At 43.6% G+C, this 22,694-nt stretch overlaps 2 protein-coding genes across 4 annotated transcripts in view; one reads left to right on the top strand and one right to left on the bottom strand.

The window, feature by feature from the left end:
• Positions 1-10,470, top strand: part of sv2a (synaptic vesicle glycoprotein 2A) — an 81,461-nt gene extending 70,991 nt beyond the window's left edge. For both annotated transcript variants that reach the window (XM_015336673.2, XM_006641778.3), the window contains one exon: positions 1,673-10,470. In XM_015336673.2, the coding sequence (XP_015192159.1) occupies positions 1,673-1,856 (184 nt within the window). In that variant the 3' untranslated portion in view covers positions 1,857-10,470. The remainder of the gene's footprint in view (positions 1-1,672) is intronic.
• A 2,096-nt stretch (positions 10,471-12,566) lies between these two features.
• bola1 (bolA family member 1) lies at positions 12,567-16,733 on the bottom strand. 2 transcript variants are annotated; one of them, XM_006641777.3, is made up of 2 exons: positions 16,614-16,733; positions 12,567-14,589 (listed from the first exon to the last, which is right to left on the bottom strand). In XM_006641777.3, exons 1-2 carry the CDS (start codon positions 16,716-16,718, stop codon positions 14,128-14,130), a joined length of 567 nt encoding a protein of 188 aa, XP_006641840.2. In that variant the 5' UTR covers positions 16,719-16,733; the 3' UTR covers positions 12,567-14,127. The 2 variants fall into 2 exon arrangements, with proteins under 2 accessions (XP_006641840.2, XP_015192165.2); XM_015336679.2 differs by having other exon boundaries at positions 16,556-16,637.
• Between the last annotated feature and the right edge of the window lie 5,961 nt (positions 16,734-22,694).

Genomic DNA, 22,694 nt, shown 5'->3' on the forward strand with positions numbered 1-22,694 from the left:
GTCACTGGCCAAATGTTTCCGACACTAGCTGCTGCCAGTGTAGAGCACTGCTCCTGCCCAGTGCCCCAGTGCCCCAGTGCTCCTGCCCCAGTGCCCCAGTACTCCTGCCCCATACTTCTGCCCCAGTGCTCCTGCCCAGTGCCCCAGTGCCCCAGTGCTCCTGCCCCAGTGCCCCAGTACTCCTGCCCCATACGTCTGCCCCAGTGCTCCTGCCCCGTGCCCCAGTGCTCCTTCCCCTTACTTCTGCCCCAGTGCTCCTGCCCAGTGCTCCAGTGCTCCTGCCCCATACTTCTGTCCCAGTGCTCCTGCACTCCATCCCTGTACTCCTGCCCCAATGCTCCTGCCCTGTACTCCTGCCCAGTGCCCCAGTGCTCCTGCTCCAGTACTATTGCCCAGTGCCCCAGTGCTCCTGCCCTGTATTCCTGCCCCGTACTCCTGCCCCTACTCCTGCCCCAGTGCTCCTGCCCAGTGCCCCAATGCTCCTGCCCCAGTACTCTTGCCCAGTGCTCTTGCCCAGTGCCCCAGTACTCCTGCCTAGTACTCCTGTCCCAGTGCCCTGCTCACAGTGAGGCCAGACACCGGCACACCAGTGACCAGTGCTGGCCCTCCTGCGGGGCTGCAGCACTGGGCTCTTCCTCTGGAGAATAAAGGTGCAGCAGTCGACTGCTCCCCAGCTGTACTGGGCCTTTGAATTAGGGAAAGCCATGACAAATCACAACTATCACTACACTGCTGTTGTAATATTATTCAACATATAATTATGGTGTCAACACAGCAGGTGGATTCACAGAAAAGCCCAAGTAATTCAATATTTTAAGACATCATGCTGTTCTGTGAGGGAAAAGGCCGATAGAGCTGGTTTTGTTTTTTTAAGCCACTGATTCCAAACACTCTTCAAGGAAATACTCAGCTACAGTATGTGTTTACTTTTCAGTCAGTGGTATGTAAAGCAGTGTAATACTGTATATACATATAGAGCATACTGTATATAAAGCAATGTAAAGCACAATTGATCTTGAAGTCATAATATATTAATATAGTTAATCTATTATTAACCGAGGTCTTTCCGAACGACAAAGAATTCCATACTTGTGTCATGTGAACTAGAAGAGTCCTTAGATTTTGGTTGATCATCTAAGAAACGTGCTTGCTTTCTGTTCACGTCACGCTGTTCTGCCAGATTCTGTGTGAAAGACGTCATTTGCAGGAGCACAGTGCCACCAAGTGGAAACTGTGGCCTCCTGCACGTTGGTCTGCGTGGGAGTTGAAGTACTGTTATTCTTCACTCCTGGTGCTGTAGAGCCCAAAGCCACAGTGGTTTAAAAGGAAATCTCAACTCTTCAATGAGTGACCATGTTTTGAACATGCGCAACGACATGTTTAATTTACTTAACTGAAGTATTAGGAGTTCGCATGTTTCAGGTAAAATCTCTTTTTTTTCTTGAAAGGACTCTGGATCTGGCAGTTACAATAGCGTAGTTGTTATAGTTGATAGAATTATCTACAATTAAATAACGGCAATTAAATAAATGTATGACAAAGATACTATAAATGCAACGAAGCAACGGGTTAGTCAGATCTAACTCCTCTCAGGCTTGCATGTCGGTTAACCGATAGACCGACATGAGAAAATTCAACTCATCGTTTTGTTATTCATATTTTTTTTTTTTAGAACCACGGCATTTGGGTTCCTTAATGCGCTGTGCAAACTCGCGGCCGTCTTGGGCATCAGCATCTTCACGTCCTTCGTGGGCATTACCAAGGCCGTGCCCATCATGTTCGCCTCGGGCGCCCTGGCCGCCGGCAGCTTCCTGGCGCTCAAGCTCCCCGAGACGCGAGGGCAGGTGCTGCAGTAGCCCGGCGCCGCCACCAGAGGGCGGTGTGGAGCCAGAGAGGCGACACTGTGACTAGAGTTACCCACCAGGGCGCCATAACCTCGGGACACCTGGATGCAGCCGCTAAAGCTACATTTCCCTTTTGTTTTAACCTTTGTGTGCTCTTTGAGTTTAAGGGTGTTTCAAAAAGCAGCTTAATATGTTGACGTCAATTGCATAGCTAACTGAATTAGGATCAATATTTTACTACATGAGCTATTTAGGTATTGTCTGCAAACAGGTCTGGGCCAGTTTAAATCGTACTAAATAATACCATTTCTACACCACACGAGCAATTTATTGGGTTTCGAATACAGTACTTGTTACTAGGAGGGTAATCAGCGAGATTGGGCCACCTCCTTTGGAAACATGCTATATTAAGACAAGACAGATCAGTAGCACATTCGTCACAGAGTTTTAGTCTTCCTGTGCAAAACCTCTACATTAGAGAAGCCTCTTGGTTAGTTTAATTGCCCCCTCTCTGTAGCTTGAAAGCACCCTTAGGTCTTAGAACAAACACCTCCTGCACTGCCATGTTTTCGACAGCAGAGGGCGATGTTGCTGGGGAGCTAGTTTACAGACCAGTGTGAACACCATCTCATGACGTGTCCTGAGGCATTATGGGGCCAAGGTGGGAAGCCTGGTAGTGACCCATCTGCGTACAGCTCTTTCCCTCCTCCCTGAGCCGGCCCAGCCAGCTGCTGTGGGAGCCACTTGAGAAGTCCAGTCATCTCTTAGACTCGTGCTGCCCAGTTCTGGGTCAAGACAGATCAGTCTTGACCCCGTCTGCCGAAATGGACACGATTGATGTTAGCCCTCAGCCGAAATTAACTGCAAGCCTCCCCCCCGACAGAAACGTTCAATATTAACCGACATTGTGGCGCCACGATGTTAAGAGGACTTTCACCACAGCCTGTTCCTTTTCCCACATGGTTCAGATTGAGAAGGAAAAAAGCAGAAGAGTTGAAGTTTGGTTTGTTTCGAAGGCCAGAAAAAAAATGCCTTAAAACTCTCCAAAATCAATGGCTAACTGTATTTGAAAGAGTATTGTACTGTACCCGGAGAACAGTCCGTGCTTTAAATAGACAGAAATCTATCTCATCTCTGTAAATGAAAATCAAAACATTCTTACCAGTTTAGCACAGAACGTAGCAGCAGGACTGGTGTAAACATTTTTAATGAAAAGTCGATCCCGAGTCACTGGTCTCCCTCCCTTGGGCTTTCACTTTAAGACGGGGAGACAGTGGCTCTCAGAATGATGAGAGGAGACTTGGTCCTCCTTCCGCTGAGCTTCGAGGAGTCTTTCTGAATCCTGTTTACACTGCTGAGAACACCTCCTCTCCAGCTCTCTCCAGCCTGTCCTGGGCTGAGTGTGGCTGCAATGCCAACGAGAGCTCAGCATCTTGTACCGCCAGCCTGGTGACTGGACCAATCGATTCAATTTTAATTCAGTTCAATTCAAGCTTTCCTGTCCCCTAGGGGGAATTTGTTTTACGGCACAGTCAAACACAACACAATGACAAACACACATCATATTTGTCATTTGTCATATTTGTTGGCGACACTGAGGAAGACCAACAGTGGGTTTACTGTGCTCAGTAAGCACAGCTCAGTCCTCCTGCACAGTATACAGTACCATCACTTTGGTCTTCTCCCTTGTGGTCTGACTGAATGTTCTCTGTTCTGGGCTACAACTACAGACATTCCGGACTCCATGATCGGCCATATTAGGATCTATTCACAAGGATCGTAAATATTGTTCCAAGGACAACTTGGCATTATCATGATCAAGTGCAGCCAATTAAACGATTGCTGATCAAACCAGGTAAAACACGCATTAGAAAGCCATGGTACGAGGACTAAATGACCTTTTCGTCATTCTGAGCTATGTCCTGTCTTTTGAGTTAAAGGGCGCCAGGTCACAGGAAAAGAACACATTTCCTCCGAAGAGAAAATGCTAGAACACCACCAGGGAGTCAGGCAAGGTCTAGGCTGCTATAAACCCGGCAGGATCCATCGAGGTGCAAGCTGAGCCCAGTCACTGATAAATTAAATAGGATTCGTTTAGCTCTAGTATGTTTGGAACTTGTTGGAAAGAGCAGTGTTTGGAGCCCATTTCCTGCTGTTCGGAGAGGGCGTTCTGGCTCAGCGTTTGTCGCGTGTCGGTAGCTAGTTCTGTCCCTGTTGGGGTTTGGGGTGGCCTACTGATCAGGCACGTCCTGTACAGGCGAGTGCTGGGCCAGGGCCTCACTCCCATGTCAAACCTGTCTCCATGGATACATTGTGGAGGCCTAGGTTTCAAGGTCCCCCTCTGCAATCTGTGGATTAATTTTATGGCCTCAAGGTTCGAGACTGGGGCTTTCCGTCTCTGAGGAAACTAGCATACAATCAAACCAGGCAGCATTAAACCAGAGCGCTCCAAGTGTATCTGATGAAATGTGTCTTTGAAGGCCCTAATTCCAGTTCCCCTAGCACTGAAAGAAGAGTCCCCCAGTGCAGGTTTCTGTGCAGCCTTTACCCGGTGGCTCCCCCTGCTGTCTGATGCCAGTCGTGGCTGCGGTCCGGCGTTGCTCTGTCTCGTGCGGGACGTCTTTCACCCCTTGTTAAAGATGTTACGGAAGAGTCACGTTGTACAGCACATGATTCACGCAGTTCACCCACCGGCTGTGCAAAATTAGAAAGTCGTCCCTGCCTCGGGTCGTTCAGGAGCTCCTCCGACGTCGTGCAGTTCATCTTCATCACATAACAGAGCCCAGCGCAGAACCCAGACAGCAGTATGTCTCTGTCCCGTGTATTGCTGTGCGTGGCACTACCGCAACTCGCTGGGTCTAATCGGTCTCTCGGGACCTGTCCTGCCCCTCCCGGCTTGCCCCTGTCTCCTCTTAGCAGGTCTGCGTCGCCATGATTTTTCTAAAGCCACATTCCGTCTTTTACTGACACTCAATCAGCAATCTCGTCGCGGAGACGCCGAAAAACAGAAACAAAGAAATAAAATCCAAAGGGAGACATTAAAGCACAAGGCCGTTCTGACAACTCGGGAGCAAGACTATCTTTTTCTTAGCAGATAATGTAAAATATATATATAAATACAAAGCTTATTAAGGACATAAGTTTGATTTAGGTGTGATACAAAAGTCCGTGTATAAACTTGTATTAGCTGTTAAAAAAGGGAAATATTGAACAAAACCGAACGTCCACTTTTGGCTCACAGTAGCAAGACAGTAGTCTTAAATAGTTTTCCATAAAATGTATATATACATTGCGTTTTTTTATTTTGTTTGAAGGTGGGTGAAATGTACAAGTGTAAAAAGCCTGTTTTATTGACACGCAGTGTTTCCTTTTACCTGCTTTCTCGTCACTGTTCATGTGGTTTGCCAAGAAAACAGAGAGCCTGAACTATGTGCATATGTGTGTGTGTGTGGAGAACTAGATTCTATACTGCATTTCTGTGTTCACTTTCCTCTGAAAGGGGCGTGCAGGGCCCGAACCTAGCTGTGTCTCTCTTTGTAGAGTAATCTCAGTCTCGCACCATCAGATAAATCACAGGTGAGCTGAGTGCAGCACTATCACTGCCTTAGCTTCCCAAAAGGTCAAATAACATAGATTATGTGGGGATTGTGTAATGTCATGTGAGACAGCTGGGCCACAATTTAGTTTTGATGTTGAGGTAAAAGGGCAAGCAAACTACTGCTTTCTCACGCTGGACATAATGCACGTTCATATGAGAGGGTCATAGTAATTAAATAATTACTGTAAGTCGATCAAGAAATACACATCTTTGAATCTCTTTTACAACCCATTTTGTAACTGGTATCAGTCAGCTGGAAAGGATTCTCTTGGGCACACATTGGGACCAGCGGGGCCGATACTGGCTCAGGGTGCCCTTAACCAAGCCGGCCAGTGAAATTCAGACATTGCTGGACCCTGAGTCGAAGGGTCTCTACACGAGCGTCCGTTCTGAAAGCCATCGAAGTCTTTATCTGCGCAGGCTCTGTCGCAGATCTGAACTGTCGCAGCGTCAGTGAAAGCACCCGGCCATAGAAGCCTTATTTCTTTTTGTTTTCATTCTGAGCTTCGAATCTGTAAATAGAAAACAGTGGTGACTTTTGGTTAACTTTGGGCGTTTTTAGTTCCCTCAGTGCGCGGGAGTTGCTTTTGTGGCTGGTGCACATTCATACAAGCACACAGGCAGAAGAGCACAGATGACATTATGCCACTCTCTCTACTAGAGAGGTACAAAATCTACCACTTTCTTGGGCTCTTTTTACTTCTGCATATTGCTACTGCCTTTTCTGGCTGAGGGCACTTGTTCTCCAGTAGTCTTGAAAGATGCCAGGGTATTCGTTTCAACAGGGAGGCTAGCTAGCTTGTTCCATACTACCACAAACTATAGCGTAAAGTACCGCATGTTAAACATAATAGACAAACACCACAATAAAAGTGTCGTTCAGGCTCTGCCTGGCCACTCATTTCCAGTGTATTGTGAGAGTCTAAATCATTTCCCCTCAACCCTCGGTGGCTGCAGTCTTGTGCTGCAACAGTGAGACAGCAAAGGAAAAGCCAGCTTGTGGCACCCATTGGCGCACTGTGGGGTGAAGCCTATATCGAGAATGAGAATTCCTGGCCTGAATCTACAGTAGCTCCTTTCACACAGAATCTGCAAGGCCAATAACCCCCTCCTCTCAATATTCTTCATTCCAGCTGTAAGGATTCGCTGTAGGAATGAGAAAGGCTGTCCTGAGGAATCCACAGAACAAGTATGAAATTAATGTGACAAAATCACATCAACTCTATTATATGATCACTATTCTTAAGGATAGCAGCCATGAAACTTTATTAAGCTAGAAAAGTACAACTCAACAGGAAGCACAGGTGTTAGAAACTGCCTTAGGGAGAATTTAATACTGCCATTACTTTAATGCATAGTTCCTGGGGGGAGAACATTGAACATTTAAACATCATAGTACTCAGATTAAGGTGTCGGTGTCTTGGCTTTAGCCAAGAAAGTGGTGATATCGGTCACAAGTCTCAGAATAAATGGAATGAAGATGCTGCTTCACTGGACGTGAGCAAAAAATTCAGAAGTGACAGCTGTGCGATGGGCACATTCACCAGCAGTGAGCCCTGCTTTGAGGAACACTCGCTGCACTACAATACAGTCGAACCTGTCTCTATTTTTTTTTACCACGCCAGTGTAAAGAAACTGGCTAAGGCAAGGTTAGACACTTTTCACACCGCGACGTGAAGCTGACACTTAACCCAATAAAGATTGCATGTGTCAGATTAAACGGGGGGGAGGGGGTTCTTAGTTTAATTTATAGGATGGTTTAGTTATAAATGATTAATACTGTGTAATAATGTTGAGATCGAACATATATGTGAACTAGATCTTTTTAGGTCACAAGTGTGCTGAGTTTTATCTGAACAGCGCTTTGCAATAGTTTTTTTTCTTATAGGCGTTTTATACTCTACTTTATACTTTTATTTTAAACGTACCTTCTCCTTTGTACTATTGTAGATTGGATGATTACACAGTAAATAGAACTCCATAACCACTCCAACACATTATGATGCAACAAGAAACTGCAGATAAGTCTTGTGGCCTGTGGAACCAAGCCGTGTAGCAGGCTTGTGTGATCTAGAAATGGGCATGGCTATGAGTCACGTCCCATGCTGACTGACGCTTTGGGGACATTGCTCAATGTCTCTTTGTCCAGTGTGGCGGAACCTTTAGGGCTCGAGGACTGAAAACAACGATCCTTATCCTGCTTTAGGAGAAAGGATGGTCTCTCTTGAGTGTCTGGCAAAAACTCTCCGTTCTGTGTGGGAAACCTAGACCGTTTTGAAACTTGGCACTGAAAAACTGTGACATTCATCAGGCACTGTGTCCTGAAAGGGTGTGAAGTCCACAACAGTCAAGCACAAACGCAGCCAGATGTACCTGCAGTGACAAACACCTACACCAGGCACACACAAATCTCCACCACTGAGACTCCCAGGGGAAGGGACTGGAATTACTGATCACTGTCTCATTTTTCCTTTAAAACCATGACAGTTTAAAGAAGTGGACTGATTCTTTTGCTAAATTTGTGTAAAACTATATGCAGGTGAATCATACTGTAGTTTTTTATGGCAAATACATGCCTAATTCATGCTACAGTAATGTCATTTTGAAGGAAACATTGTGTTTTGTCAGAAAATGCCAATACCTTTCGCTGCCTATGGAGTATTTTTAGACTGTTTTTAGGCACTTTCTGAAAGGGCTTAACTTCTCAACTGGTGGCATCTCAACAACCCTGGACTAGAAGTTATGTTTGAAATCATGAAAGGGTTTCATGACAATAACAGAAGGCAAAATGCAAAGGATTTATAATTTATAAGGATTTTTAAGAGCCATCTTGATTATTCTTGATGTGCAGCTGTGGCAAAGACATCAGTTTTTGAGACATGGAATTTTTTAAAAGTTTATCTTTATTTTTTAAGAAACTGACTGCAGGTCTGGAAGGGACCCAAAATCTGACCCTTCCAGTAACCTTCCAGGCATCACCTGACAGAGCAGACGATAGGCTAAACAGGCCAGATCCTTCCTTGTGACCACGTCATTAGAAATTCCATGGATACGACCAGGAAATCTGGGATTCCTATTGGATTTTAGTTCCTTAGGATGAGGGAAGGCCAGGCCCAATCTCCACTGCTGTCACCATCGTGCCCTTAATTTTCCATCCCTGTGTTTCCTGACACACAAACACACAAGTGTGCACCAGCCACTTGGAAAACCCGCAGGAGAAACGTCATGTCGGATCAGGCTTGTCACAGACAGTGTGGTGACAATCAGTGTGTGTGTGCGTGTTTGACATCACTTGTTGTTAATTGCCAAATATTTTTCTACTTTCCTGGGTTCTGTTCTCTCCTCCGGTAAAATAAAAACTGAAAGAAAGAAATAAGCAGATATATTTAAAAAAGGAAATTAATGCAATAGCTGTAGACAACATTTGATGTTCTTTTTTTGGTAACTTAGAAAGTGGCCTAGGGTACTCTTTTCATGACAAGATCTGGTGTATGGGGCATTTATTTTTTTGTATTTTGTTTTCTCCTTAAGCAAAATGTTAAAGGAAGCTGGTGTTCCAGGTAGCTTAGGAAACACACATCTCTACACCAGCCCTCGGTTTATTTCAGAGGACCACAGTTTTAGTTCTGTTTGATGCATACAGCACATTATAGGGGAGTAGACTTTTATGGCTTTAAATAAAAGCTATAAAACTTGTGTCTTAGATCATAAACCAGCAAAGGTGTTAAGGAACAGACCATGCTGGCCTCTGTATACATTCTTGAAAACTGCGGATTTGTTTTGGTAAAAAAAAAGACAATTCTCTTCCAGCAGGGATCGATTAAACTACCTAGAAGGCTATTCATTTCTTAAATGTGTTTTTATATGATATGGAAAATAGTTTTAGTAGCATTCCCTGATCTATTTGGACATCTTTGTAGGTGGTTGAGTAGCATGACGTGCAATTTAAGCAATTAACCAAAAAAAAAAGATCCTTTAATACACAGTGAACTACCAAGGCATCACAACTGCATGTGCACATCTGCTGTGCTGGAAGATAACGAGAAATCAGGTCTTTATTTGACATTAGAGTTCATTTTTATCGTGGAACTAAAGAGGGTTATACATATCAGAAGAAAATTAGAAAGATCGTAACCCGAAAAGGAGAGAAAGGCCATTTTATTTGCTTTGTAATGAGTAGCAAATTGACCCAATCTTATAGGACTGTACCAATGGATTTTAGAAGTACTAAATGTTTTATTTTGATATTCATAGATTAATTTTTTTAATAACGAAGGTGTAAATAAACCTGCAATTTTCAAACGTGCCGCAGAATACTCTGAGCATAAATTATGTCCAGTGAAGACACTGGTCTTTTGAAATCAATGCAGTTTTTTTTTAATTGTTCTATATTCTAAAATATTGCATTTTTGTTAGGCAAGTGTAAACCAAGTAACGTCTAAGATCCTTCACCCTTATCAATTATTTTTCTTTTTTTCTGTAAAAAAGATTTATGAACTGAGTGAAATCATGGATCTCGTGTAATCGAAGCAATAATCGACAGATAATTTTGTTGGCTCAGCACTGCCTTTTAGAAAACTTGAGTAAAGCACACAGAGAAACTTACCAGCCCCTGCATCAGGTCTTTTACCTAAAGAGTCTCCCGGGTCTATTTTAGCTTCTGTCGAAAAACCTTGCCATTATTTAAATGTGACTAAAAAAAAATGAAACGTTATCATTGTACTGTGTCGTAGATCTGTAGGTGTTTGTATGTACAAGTATAAATATGTGAAAAAAAATGAGTAACAAAAAATCCTTAATGAATGGACACTATTGTATGTTGTCTTTCTTTTGTGTGTTTTGTAAATGACAATTTAAAAAAGTGAATAAAATCAATAACTACAACTAGATATGGAGAAGATTTCAGTGTAACACCGTCATGGTGCCGTCTTGAGGTTTGTGTGAGATTGTTTTCTTTGATGCTGGAATCTGCCGTTGCACTTCCCAGTGCTACAATGGGTTAAAATGAATAAACTTACTTAAATAAGACTGGGTAAGAAAGTATGACTTGTTTTCCCTACAAGAGCATTTCCAATTTTCTTGCAGTTGTTTGGCATTCACATAATAATAACTATAATAATTGCTTACACTTATATAGCGCTTTTCTGCACACTCCACTCAAAGCGCTTTACAGGTAATGGGGATCCCCTCCACCACCACCAGTGTGCAGCCCCACCTGGATGATGCGACGGCAGCCATAGTGCGCCAGAACGCTCCCCACACACCAGCTCTCAGTGGGGAGGAGAGCAGAGTAATGAAGCCAATTCAGAGATGGGGTTATTAGGAGGCCATGATTGGTAAGGGCCAATGGGATATTTGGCCAGGACGCCGGGGTTACACCCCTACTCTTTTCGAGAAACGCCCTGGGATTTTTAATGACCACAGAGTCAGGACCTCGGTTTGACATCTCATCCGAAGGACGGCACCTGTTTACAGTATAGTGTCCCCATCACTATACTGGGGCATTAGGACCCACACAGACTGCAGGGTGAGCGCCCCCTGCTGGCCCCACTAACACCTCTTCCAGCAGCAACCTTAGTTTTTCCCAGGAGGTCTCCCATCCAGGTACTGACCAGGCTCACACCTGCTGAGCTTCAGTGGGTTGCCAGTTGTGAGTTGCAGGGTGATATGGCTGCTGACATCGTCAGAGATCAATGAGAACCACATCCCAGTGAGTTCTGCGTCTAACAGCTCTGAAGGCTGTTAAAAGGGAGCTGCAACATCATTTTTATTGAATCAACATTGATGGGTACATTTCAAACCCCAATGAATATAAAATGTATACAGTAACGTGTTATAGCTCCAATTGACATCACAAAAGAGATGGCATTTCCAGGTTTGGCAGCGCCATGCTGGTGATAAGGGGCACTGTTATATTGGGAACAGGCAGGCTTGTGAAGACTGTTAAATATTGCTCTTCATTTGGAAACAGTTGTGCCGACCAATACTATTCACTTGCAGATTACGGTGGAACATTTCTGTGGTGAAATGTCTGCTGCACAACCTGAACTTAGTCGCTTGTACGTTGCATGACTTAGTCATCACAGTGACTAGTGAGCAGGAAGGGCTGCTTCACGTCACAATGCTCACGATCTCTCTCTCTCGCCCGTGGAGAGACCGGGGTTTGCGACAACATGGTGAGTATATGGTACAAGTAGCTGACGCAGCCTGCAAAGGAACAAGTAAAAGTTTATTAAGCACAAAATTGTGAACTTCGTGGAAGTACTGCAGAGTCCATGCTGAAAAGAAAAGAGACATAACATTTCAGCTGTGGAGCCTTCTTCACCTCTGTTGTCTCTCTTCTTTTCAGCATGGACTCTGCAGTACTTCCACAAAGTTCACAATTTTGTGCTTAATTCGGAATTTGTGAAATTTGTGAATACGATTCCAGGGCTGATGTCTGCCCATCACTAGCATTACTGATGATCACTATGAAGGAGGTAGGGCAGATTTGTCAGTGGCTGGCACAATGTGATTGCAGCTTTTGCCAACTGGAGAAGCCGTTTGTGGTATTTTGTATCTGAATTGAACTCAACTAAGCCTGCAGCAGAGGAAGCCAGGCAGTCTTAAGCTTTGCATATTTGCAAAAAATGTTCTTTGATTGTATGTCGGCAGAGACAGAGTACAAAAGCTGTATCCCCATGCTATTGCAACTGCCCACCAATACAGCACTCTGCATACTTCATAGCTCAGCACACAGCTGGAAAAAACCAACCAATTTCATTGTTTTGGAATCTTACTTACTTTTATACAGGATTTTTCACGTCTGAAATATAAAAGTACTTAAGATTGTGACCCTTACAGATTTCAGAGTCTTGTCAAAATGTGACCACTAGCCAGTTTTCATGAAAGAATTAATTTCAACTCATCAAAATCATATATTACTCTTGACATTTCCATATGATAAGAATACTGCCTCATGTATGTGTTGTAGTTTTAGAAGTATACACTCTAAATCAAGCTTGTATCCATCTTCATTTTAAACCTCCAGACTTTGACACTGAAACTACCAGACCCTTCTGATCTAAGCCATCACACGGCTTAGGCACAACGTGCTCGAAGTGACTCATCGTTAACGAACCCGATTATAACAGTAAGGAGCTGGCTTTACTACAGAACACAGTACATAGTAAATAAAACAGTAAAGCAAAAACAATAAAGAGGATAAAGAACATTCATTATCCCATCAGATGCTTTAAAGAGGAGTTGATAAGCAGAGGCTTATAAATAGTTCTGATGGGGAGCTGCATCAGCATCCGGAGGTTGCAAAGGAACAGGTAATGTGCTTATTCCCTGCTGAACAGAGAAGAAAGGAAACAACGTTTCAGCTGTGGAGCCTTCTCCACAGCTGAAGAAGAAGGTTGCTCACACCTGAAGAAGGCTCCACAGCCGAAACATTGTTTCCTTTGTTTTCTTTTCAGCCTGGAACAAACCCGTTACCTGTTCCTTTGAGGCTTATAAATGCTTTGGAACAGATCAAAGAAAATCTCCTGGTTGAAAAAAAAAATCTGCATTATTGAACATGTATACAGTATTTTTCTCATTATACAAAACACATTAATCTATATGTGTTCAGGTGCTTTGTCCAAAACCCTGAAACTCAAAGGTCACTGAAGTTAAGTGTGTAAGTTAAAGTGTTTTATGCATCTGGTCAAAGGATGAAATTACTCGCTATAAGATACAATGCTGAAAATTAATTTCGGCTCACAGACGAAGCTTATGTAAGACCTAGACTGGGAAATTGGGTCTTTCAAAACAGAAATCTAGAAGAAACACAAACAAGAGAAAGCCTGTTTGGTAGCTTGTTGCCGATCTGTAACTTAACTTGAAGAGGAGCCTGCATTTTCCAAAGCAAAATCCAGAGAGACAAAGTTGAAGGGCTCATCAGAAAGGGTCAGGTCTCCTAAAAAGGGGTTTAACATTAATAACTGGATATGTCAATAAGATGTGGACTTTTAAAAATCCAAGTAGAATCCTTGTGCCTCTTAACAGGATTTTTCTCTTTAAAAAGAAGACAATTCGCAGAGACACAAGCTGCTCCACAACTGTTGAATACAGAAAACGTCCCAACGAAAAATGAGAAATAATCCAACTCAACATTAGCAACTACTGGTCCATACTGTTCATACTGAAGCGCCGTTTTGACAGGTCAATGCAATGAGAACATCTTTGTGAGATGACAAGGAAATAGACAGGCTTGTTTTTTCTTGGCAAGAAAAAAATCACTTTGACAAGGCAAGGAGTAAGTTTCCTGCTGGAATCAACTGCACCTCTGCTTCCTCAAGTGTCTCGTCAATGACGTGGCTCTGTCAAGCAATAACCCCTTGTGCCAGAGGTTCACTGACAAATGGGTATCTAAAAGAAAAATCCACTGGCTTGTGGGGTGTGACTCCCATCTCTATAAGATCCTGGGAAGATATGATCACACAAGCAACCCATTAACCAGAATTTTTAAGGGCTGGATGGTTTTACAGTTTACAACTAAGAGGTGTTAAAATAAACAAGTTACTTTTAATATCATGGAAACACTTAAGTCAATACAAGTTAAAAATGAGATCCAAATGCCAAGTGCAGTTTTATTTACTTCATAACAGGAAGTTGGGGTCCCCGTCCCCGTGGACTGAGGGTGGCGTCAGTAGCCGGTGGTCAGTCCCGGCCGGACAGCTTGTGCGCGGCGGTGCCGTCGTTCTTGGATCCGCCCAGGCAGGGGGGGCTCCTGGCCAGCCGGGGGTCGCTCTCCCACTGAGCTGGGGTCTTGGCCTGGATGGCCAGGGCGTGGACGGAGGTGGCCAGCTCGTCCCGCAGGGCCTCGTTGACCAGGCGGTGGCGCTGCAGCAGGGGCAGCCCCCCGAAGCGCTCGCTCACCACCAGCACGCGGAAGTGGGACTCGGAGCCGGGGGGCACGGCGTGGAGGTGGCTCTCGTTCCGGACCTCCAGGTGGGCGGGCGCCAGGGCCCGGCTCAGCTTGGCCCGGATGGCGCTCTCCACGGGGCGGCTGGGGTCCATCTGGGGCGGCTGGCCGGTCACGGGGCGGAAGGGGGCAATCGTGGACACGAAGGGGCCCCTCGTTCTGAGAATCCTCAGCAACATGGGCCCGGACACCGGAGGCTGGAAATCGGGGAGAACAAGCAGGTCAGGCACTTCCACCCCAAGAGCTGTCGCAGCCCTCGTATCTTTCAGCATCGGACCTGGTCCAGGAAAACAGGGATCTTTAAAGGGGATCTGCAGTCCCAAATCCTCAACCACTTATTAAATCTCAGTAACAAAATAAATCCACTGACATTATAGAAACAATTTCCAAATTTTGAATTAAGCACAAACTAGTGAACTTTGTGGAAGTACTGTAAGTCCCCGCGCTGTTGCAAACTCGCATTCAGGTTCCCACGAATTGTGACGTGAAGCAGCCCTTCCTGCTCGCTAGTCACTGTCATGATCAATGTAAAGAGTTCACAAATTAGTATTTGTTGGTAAAAGTGTCTTGAAGTCAAGGGATTTCTACTGGATTAAAAGAGATGTATTAACAAGCCTGCCTGGCTTCACTGGAAGTTCTGTTGCCTCACTCTGAATCACGGAATATGACATGACGCATACCTTGAAATGTATTATTATTTTCTGATTTAAATCGGGTTTTACAACTTACATTTGACTTTTCCTGAGCTTTAAAATTCACTCATCAATGCTGATTCGTTTTCACCCTGGAATATGAAAATAGTTGCAGTTCCCCTTCAAATCTGTTTTCTAACTAATTTATCCAATACAAGGTCTTGGGGGAGCCGAAGTTTGTCCTGGGAAGCAACAGACACCAGTCTACACACAGGGCTGAATTTCACAGAAGCCATTTAACCCACCAGTACGTCTTTGGACTGTGGGAGGAAACTGGAGCACCTGCAAACTCCACACAGACAGCAGCCCAGGTCTGGAATTGAATCCAGGGCCCCAGCTCTGCTGGATCTTTAAATCCCCAGTGGCAATGCAAACATACATGTGTAGTGCCTGCTTTTGAAAAGCAGTCACTTGTTTTTCCCCCCATTCTTCATTGAAAACTGATATTTCCTTTACTCATGTCAAATAAGAGAGGTAAATCTCTCTCTCTAGATGGGAGACTCCTGGGAAAGCTAAGGTTGCTGCTGGAAAAGGTGTTGGTGGGGCCAGCAGGGGGCGCTCACCCTGCACACCAGTAGAGGGTGCTCACCCTGTGGTCTATGTGGTACCTAATGCCCCAGTACAGTGACGGAGACAATATACTGTAAAAAGGCTCTGTCCTTCGGATGAGATGTAAAACTGACATTTTCACTCTCTGTGGTCATTAAAAATCCAAGGGCTTTTCTCAAAAAGAGTAGGGGTGTTACCCTGGCGTCCTGGACAAATTTCCCCCTGGCCTTTACCATTCATGGCCTCCTAATAACCCCCCTCTCTGAACTGGCTCCATCACTCTGCTCTCCTCCCCACTGAGAGCTGGTGTGTGGGGAGCGGACTGGCGCATCATCCAGGTGGGGCTGCACACTGGTGGTGGTGGAGGGGATCCCCATGACCTGTAAAGCACTTTGAGTGGAGTGTCCAGAGAAGTGCTATGTAAGTGTAAGGAGTTATTTACTTATACACTGTCAAAAAAAGTGTATCATTCACTTTGCTAAGGTTGAGGTTGTGGAAGAAACACCATTTGACAATTAATGTAACCTACCGATGTAAACTTTATTTCCCTTATTAGAAAAGAATCCCTTAGCGCACAGGGGTGCGCGCCCGTGGCTACATTTGAAATGGACAGTAGGACTTGCGTACAGTCAGTAGCTGTTGCTTTTATCAAGTATAAACACTTTTCACAAGATTGCAGTCGTATACAGTGACTAGATATTCAGTGACATAATGTGTAGAATTCCGTAACAATTTATATAATACACGTACATTGCAATAATGATAAGAAATATATTACTCGCCCTTGCCAATAAACAATTTCGTTGTGACGGATTCATTACGAAATAAAAAATATAGAAGCTTACCTACTACACTAACAGTGAAAACCCACAGATATTAATAAAAAAATACTCGCAGCTAAAGGACAACAATTATAACCTACCCGTATTCACGCCTATTAGATTGTTTTCCAAACACAAAATACCTCACGACCTACTCACCGACACTGTCCTCGCAGTCCTGAAGCAGGGCACACGTGACAGGAAGAACCCGCGCGGTATATGCTGGGATTTGTAGTTTGATCTGTCGTAGTCCGTATAGCACATCAAAGGAAATATTTTCAGCGAAATACTACATAACCCAAAATGCAATGCACAAAGTAAGTGCGGATCGGGTTGTAATAGGTGAATGAAAGCAGCTATTGAGTACATTTTTTTGTTGCGAGGTTTATTGTAAAAATATTGTAAAATACAAGAAGTACGCCTCCAGGAAGACGTTTGATTGCGATTAATGTTATTGCTGCGATCGCAGCTGGGATGTGGCCAGCGGCAGTGCATTTCATCTGTCGAATCGGTGACTTTTTTCATAAATAGGTCTATCGTGGCGACATTTTAACCATATGCAAAAACAATTCACACATTAAGAATTGTTTGATACCGTAGGGTATTTTTCTACACGGAGATACTTGACGATAAATGCCTTGCTACTACGATGAGAGTGCTAATGTTTCGTTGCACAAGATATATTGTTAAATAATAATATTGACTTGCCTGGTCTTGTAAGTTTTCCGAAATCCTAAATATTAAGAGAGATTCAGGGAAGTGCCAGAGCTTGATTAAAGGGAACTGGTCTTCTATATTGTGTCCGTGATACACCGCAAATACAGTATAGCTCCAGGGAATCTCAAAATGTGTACCGTTTCCAAGTGTTACCACACGGGGGCCCTGCAAGACAAGTTTTAACGATAGGGGTCCTTAATTGTTCACGTCATTTCTTCATGAATAGAACATTTTACCACATAGTGGAGACCTGCTAGCCGTCCAGTAGTCCAGCTGCCACCACCGTGGTCGGAAGAGTAGAGCGTCCAGGAAGTTCAATCATTCGCCTCCAACGTCAATCGCTAAAAGAACCAACAGATTTGCTAATGCAATGAAAGAACAGACAGAAATTAAAATCACATAGGACTAAAAAGTTTTACAACAGTACAGGAGCTGTAAAAGCGATAGTATGATTAGGAGATATAAAGGGATTAATAATGAAAGACCATAAAGATATAGTAAACGTGCTAAATATATTTTACACAAGTGTTTACAACAGTTAAAAAATAAATCACCAGATCCTGGTGGTATTTTCTCAGTCGTACTCAAGGAAATGAGGAGGAATGGTATTCATAAAAACTGTATATTTCGACTCTCATTTAATATTTACAGATTGGAGAATTGCAGAGGTAACTAAAGTTACTTCTAGAGTACCTAAAATGTGAAAGAGGCCAGTTTCTCAAAACAGGGACTGAACCAGGACACTACAGACCCATCAGTATAACCTCTGTTAAAGGCAAAGGTTTACCAAGAATAAAAAAATCGTCAAAACATAAAGTCTTAGTTGGACTAACGTCCCTGAATTCTTTGAATAGTCAACAAGGACAGCAGATACAGCTAAAGCGACACTGTGGTACATTTACATTTTCAGAAAGCTTTTGGGTTGGTCCCTCATAAAAGGTTGATGATCAAATTAAAGGCAGTAATTATACAAGATAATGTGTGCGCATTGATTGACGAGAGGGTCATCACCTCCTAATTAGATAGATGTTAGCAGTGTGCTACAGGGATCTGTTGAGGGCCCATGGCTTTTCCTGATTTATAGCAAAGCTTTAAATTCTGATAATAATAATAACATCACTTTATTAATCCTATACAAACACATCATCCAGGTGGATGCTGCACATTGGTGGTGGTGGAGGGGAGACCCCATTACCTGTAAAGCGCTTTGAGTGGAGTGACCAGAAAAGTGCTATATAAGTGTAAGAAATTATTAATTTCTTGCATTTAGGAATTTGTCTTCTCACATACCCCAGCTTGTTCTCCATGAGACACACAGACAGGGAGAGAGCATGGGGTCAGAGCACAGGGTCAGCCATTGTACAGCACCCCTAGAGCAGTGGGGGTTCAGGGCGTTGCTCAGGGGCCCAACAGAGAAGGTTTCCTCTGCCGGCTGCAGGATTTGAACCAGCAACCTTCCAGCCACAGGCGCAGAGCCTTTGCCACAGAGCCACTACTCTGCCCCGTGACACATTAAGCAAACTAAATTTTTGTATGGTACAAAAACAGGGGAAGTGACCAACAGAAGAACTGGAGTAGCAATGGTATTGTAGTGCTTTCGAGTTCTTGTGGGTATGTGTCCTCGCCGATCCTGCCTCAGGTTGGCCCCCCCACCGCTGCGGCTCGAACCCGGGCCTCAGGCATCACTCAACAGGGACCCAGCCAGCTGAGCTAAAGGGAGATCTCCCCCCAGCCTGCCGGCTGAGGTCCCTGCTATTCACACGGAAGGGCGGTGACATCACCACACAGGTAAGCTGACTCGCACAACCAGTAATGTCAGCCGTATGCGTTACAGTATTAAACAGTATTAAACAGATAGAGCCATGACCACCAAGAATACAGTTTCAGTATCACAATATCAAAAGGATATTATAGCCTTGAGAAACATTTGGAAAGAAGATTCCTGGTCTCAGACAAGGTAGCAGGTTAAGGGTGTTAAAATATCTTCATAGTCAAACAAATGAGGACATTTGATTGAATTATACATGACCCTAAAGGGTACAGACAACAGAAATCCAGGAAACAATTTCACGCTCAGTGAAATCAAGGACATTAACCCACAATCTGAAAATAAAAGGGAATTAATTTAAAAAATCGTCTTTTTTAAGGCGTGGTGAGTGTCTGATACAGGCCGTGGGGTTGAAGCCCCATCTCTGGTCATTTTTCAAAACTGGATGGATGAAAATGTAACATTCACTGAATGAGCAATCAAACAAGATGGGCCCAAGTAAACTGATTTGTAAAAAAAATTGAAATCCATGTGACTTCAGGAAATCTCTGTAAAATATGTTCTCTCTCATTGTAACACCAGTGAGAGGGCACTGGGTATAAGGGCTTATTTTAATGAAACCAGTTTATGCTGGAGAATTGGCAGTAAATGATTTTGCCTAACTTAAAGGAGGATTCTATGGCTTGAGATATCCTTTTTGTTTGAATATCAAATTATCCATCTGTATAGCAAATTATTTATTTGAATACATACTGTACATTTTGTGTGACTGTCAAATTCTCTACCTTTTCCTGATTCTTTTAGAAATGACGTAGCACCTTACCAAAATGCAGACATTCTAAGCTGCCCTACTTTTTTTTCAGTGACCTACATAAATGGAGTTCAGGGGCATTTAGCATTTTAACCTATTTCCAACCTTTCTGGATTGTAAAGATCACAGAATTCATGGTAAAATACAATGGCATATTATTGTGAAACAATAATTACTGTGAAATAAATATGAAACAGATTTGTGAAAATCTGTTAGAACTTCAGAGTTCAGAGTGATAGACCTTAATTTGGAAAAAAAATGTCTTAGTTGACTGATTGATCAAACTCAGCAATTATTAGGAGTTAAAAATAATAATCCAGGGATGCCATCCAGCTGTTTCTTTAAAGAAGCCAGTGTGTAAGCTCAAACAATATGGCTAAGGAGCTTGTTCCATGCTTCCACACCTCTTTGTGTAAAGAAGTGTAACCTGTTTCCAGTTTTAAATGTGTTTGCTCTTAGTTTACATTTGTGTCCTCTGGTTTTCTAGTCGATATTTTACAGATATCAGTTCCGTGTTAACAAAAATGTGTAGTATTTGCTGTACACCCATGTTTAGGTTCCACCCAGTGCACAATTTAAAAAAGGTTAAACTGGGCTTCTTTGGTATCGTCCACAATGCGTCTTCATTTACACTTGCCCTTTGTCACTCACCGTGTTTAGCTGTAACTTGTACGTAAGCTGTATAAAACATTTAAATCGGAAACGGACTCAGAAAAATATGCACTTATAGCCAAGTCTCTTTCTATACATTGTAATTCATGACTGCACAAACCAAACATTCCAGGTAGCTGAATCGGGTTCTACAGGCGAAATATTCTACCTTTAATATGAAGTGAAATAATAGCTTATAGAGCCAGGCAAGATTCACTAGACCACAGAAACACTTTGATTACATTGTAGATTAGTGATGTACTAGCTTGAAATGACAAAAAATGCATTTTATATAATTATATCGTTTTCTTCCCCAATACAGGGTGGCGTCTTCTGCATCTTTGAAGCCCAAGAGAGAAGTGGGACTTTCTGCTATCTTAAAGATTATAGATGACAGTAGTAATTGCTTAGTGAATGTTAACGTCCTCTGTAGTCACAGATTAAATAAACATAAAAATTTGCTTTAATCTGTTTACTTTCAGTCAGATGTTTGGTGTTGGAGCCAGTCCTGCCCAACAAATCTATTACGAAGACAGCAGATTTGAAATAGGATCCTGCACATAGATGTACAATTTTAATGTCCCCTCAGCCACAGTGTCTCTTTACTGTTTCTCGGAAGCCTTTTTCGTCATTATCCCTTTTATTCTTCATCAGAAACAGGCAGTGTCATCAGAGAATATAAGGCAGCCGAAGGACTGAATTGTAAACTGTAGATAGACCCAGACTAATGGCTATTTTTGATTAATTAAATAACTAAAACTAAACCCCGAAGTAAGTGCTGGAATGCAGGTCAGTCTTTGAAAGAGTGGGTTGTTCACCTCCGAAAAGACAAAACTGGGAGAATGTAATGAATTTATGTGAAGGGGAAATGGGGAGGAGAAAATGGGAAGTTAGAGGAAGAGGACATGATCCCTCCCGAGCGCAGGAGTGAGAGCGAGAGGGGAGAGTGAAACGAGAGAACGATCTGATCTGTGAGATCTGTGACCCAGTGCCGTGTTGTTCTTGGCCCGGGCACAAACACTCTTCCCCCAGTTAGGAAAACAACCCTGGTTTTTGGGAAGAGAAAGTACAGCTGGATGTCAACAAAACAACCCCCCTCCACCTCCCCCTTCCCTCATGTGCAGTGATGATTCAGCCCACGCTGAGAGAGGAGCCAGGAGTCGCTCGGTCTGTTTGTCCATCTTGCTGAAACACAAATGCACAAACGCACAGAAAAGTGAAGAGTTGGGCAGAGGGGGGGGGGAGGCAGACCCCCCTCCCTGTCCCATTTTTGACCACGAATCCAGCTCTGGCCATTTTTAGAAAGATCCCCTGTGTGGGAGACTCTACAGAATGACTCAGCAGTGTGCCGCACAGCTGTAACATGACTGCGACTGCCGTCTTGTGCCAACTACTTCTGCAAGCTGGGGTTTAACTCTGGTTGTGGAGCTCCTGCTCCTATCGCCTCATTCGGGTCCTGAGTGAAGTTCGTTTTGGAAAAACCTTTTCCTCCGCGCATGTGTTTTAATATTTATTTAATACTTTATGTCCAAAATTCAGCAGCCAGAATCCTGACCAGGTCTAGTGCAAGTGTTCACATTACTCCTGTCCTGGAGTCCTTGCACTGGCTTCCGGTCAAATTCCGTGTAGACTTTAAAATCCTCATGCTCACCTATAAGGCTCTGCATGGCTTGGCACCTCAGTACCTGTCTGAATTATTATCGCCCTACTCCCCACCTTGCAACCTTCGCTCTTCTAATTCTGCTCTCTTTACTGTCCCCCAAGCCTGTCTACATTGTATGGGTGACAGGGCCTTGTCCTGTTATGCCCCCAAGCTCTGGAACTCTCTCCCCAAGGATATCAGAGAGTCACCTTCTCTAAACTCCTTCAAATCCAGACTCAAAACCCTCTTCTTCAGAAAAGCCTTTACTGAACTTAGTACCACCATCCACAGTCTCCTCTATATATTGTAATTGTGTTTTATCTTGTGTATTCTTTTTATTTATTGTTGTTGTCATCCTGTAAAGCGCTTTGAGAAGCCACCTTTAAAGGCGCTATATAAAATAAAGTTTATTATTATTATTAATAGATCTCTACACTTCAAACCATCACACATGCAGATGGAGAACCCAGGAGCAAAAGTTACTTTAAAGCCAGGATGGGCAGGGTTCTGGAGTCTGCCTTCTCCCTTTGATCTTAATCTCGCCCGCTGAAGTAGTTATTTGGAAATGAAGTCAGATCACCTGTGTTGTTAAGTGGTGTTTGCCATTGTTAACTGATAAGCACCTGTGAAACCTGCAGGAGGCTGGCCCTT

This window comes from Lepisosteus oculatus, chromosome 27 (assembly GCF_040954835.1).
Source record: "Lepisosteus oculatus isolate fLepOcu1 chromosome 27, fLepOcu1.hap2, whole genome shotgun sequence".
NCBI lineage: Eukaryota > Metazoa > Chordata > Actinopteri > Semionotiformes > Lepisosteidae > Lepisosteus > Lepisosteus oculatus.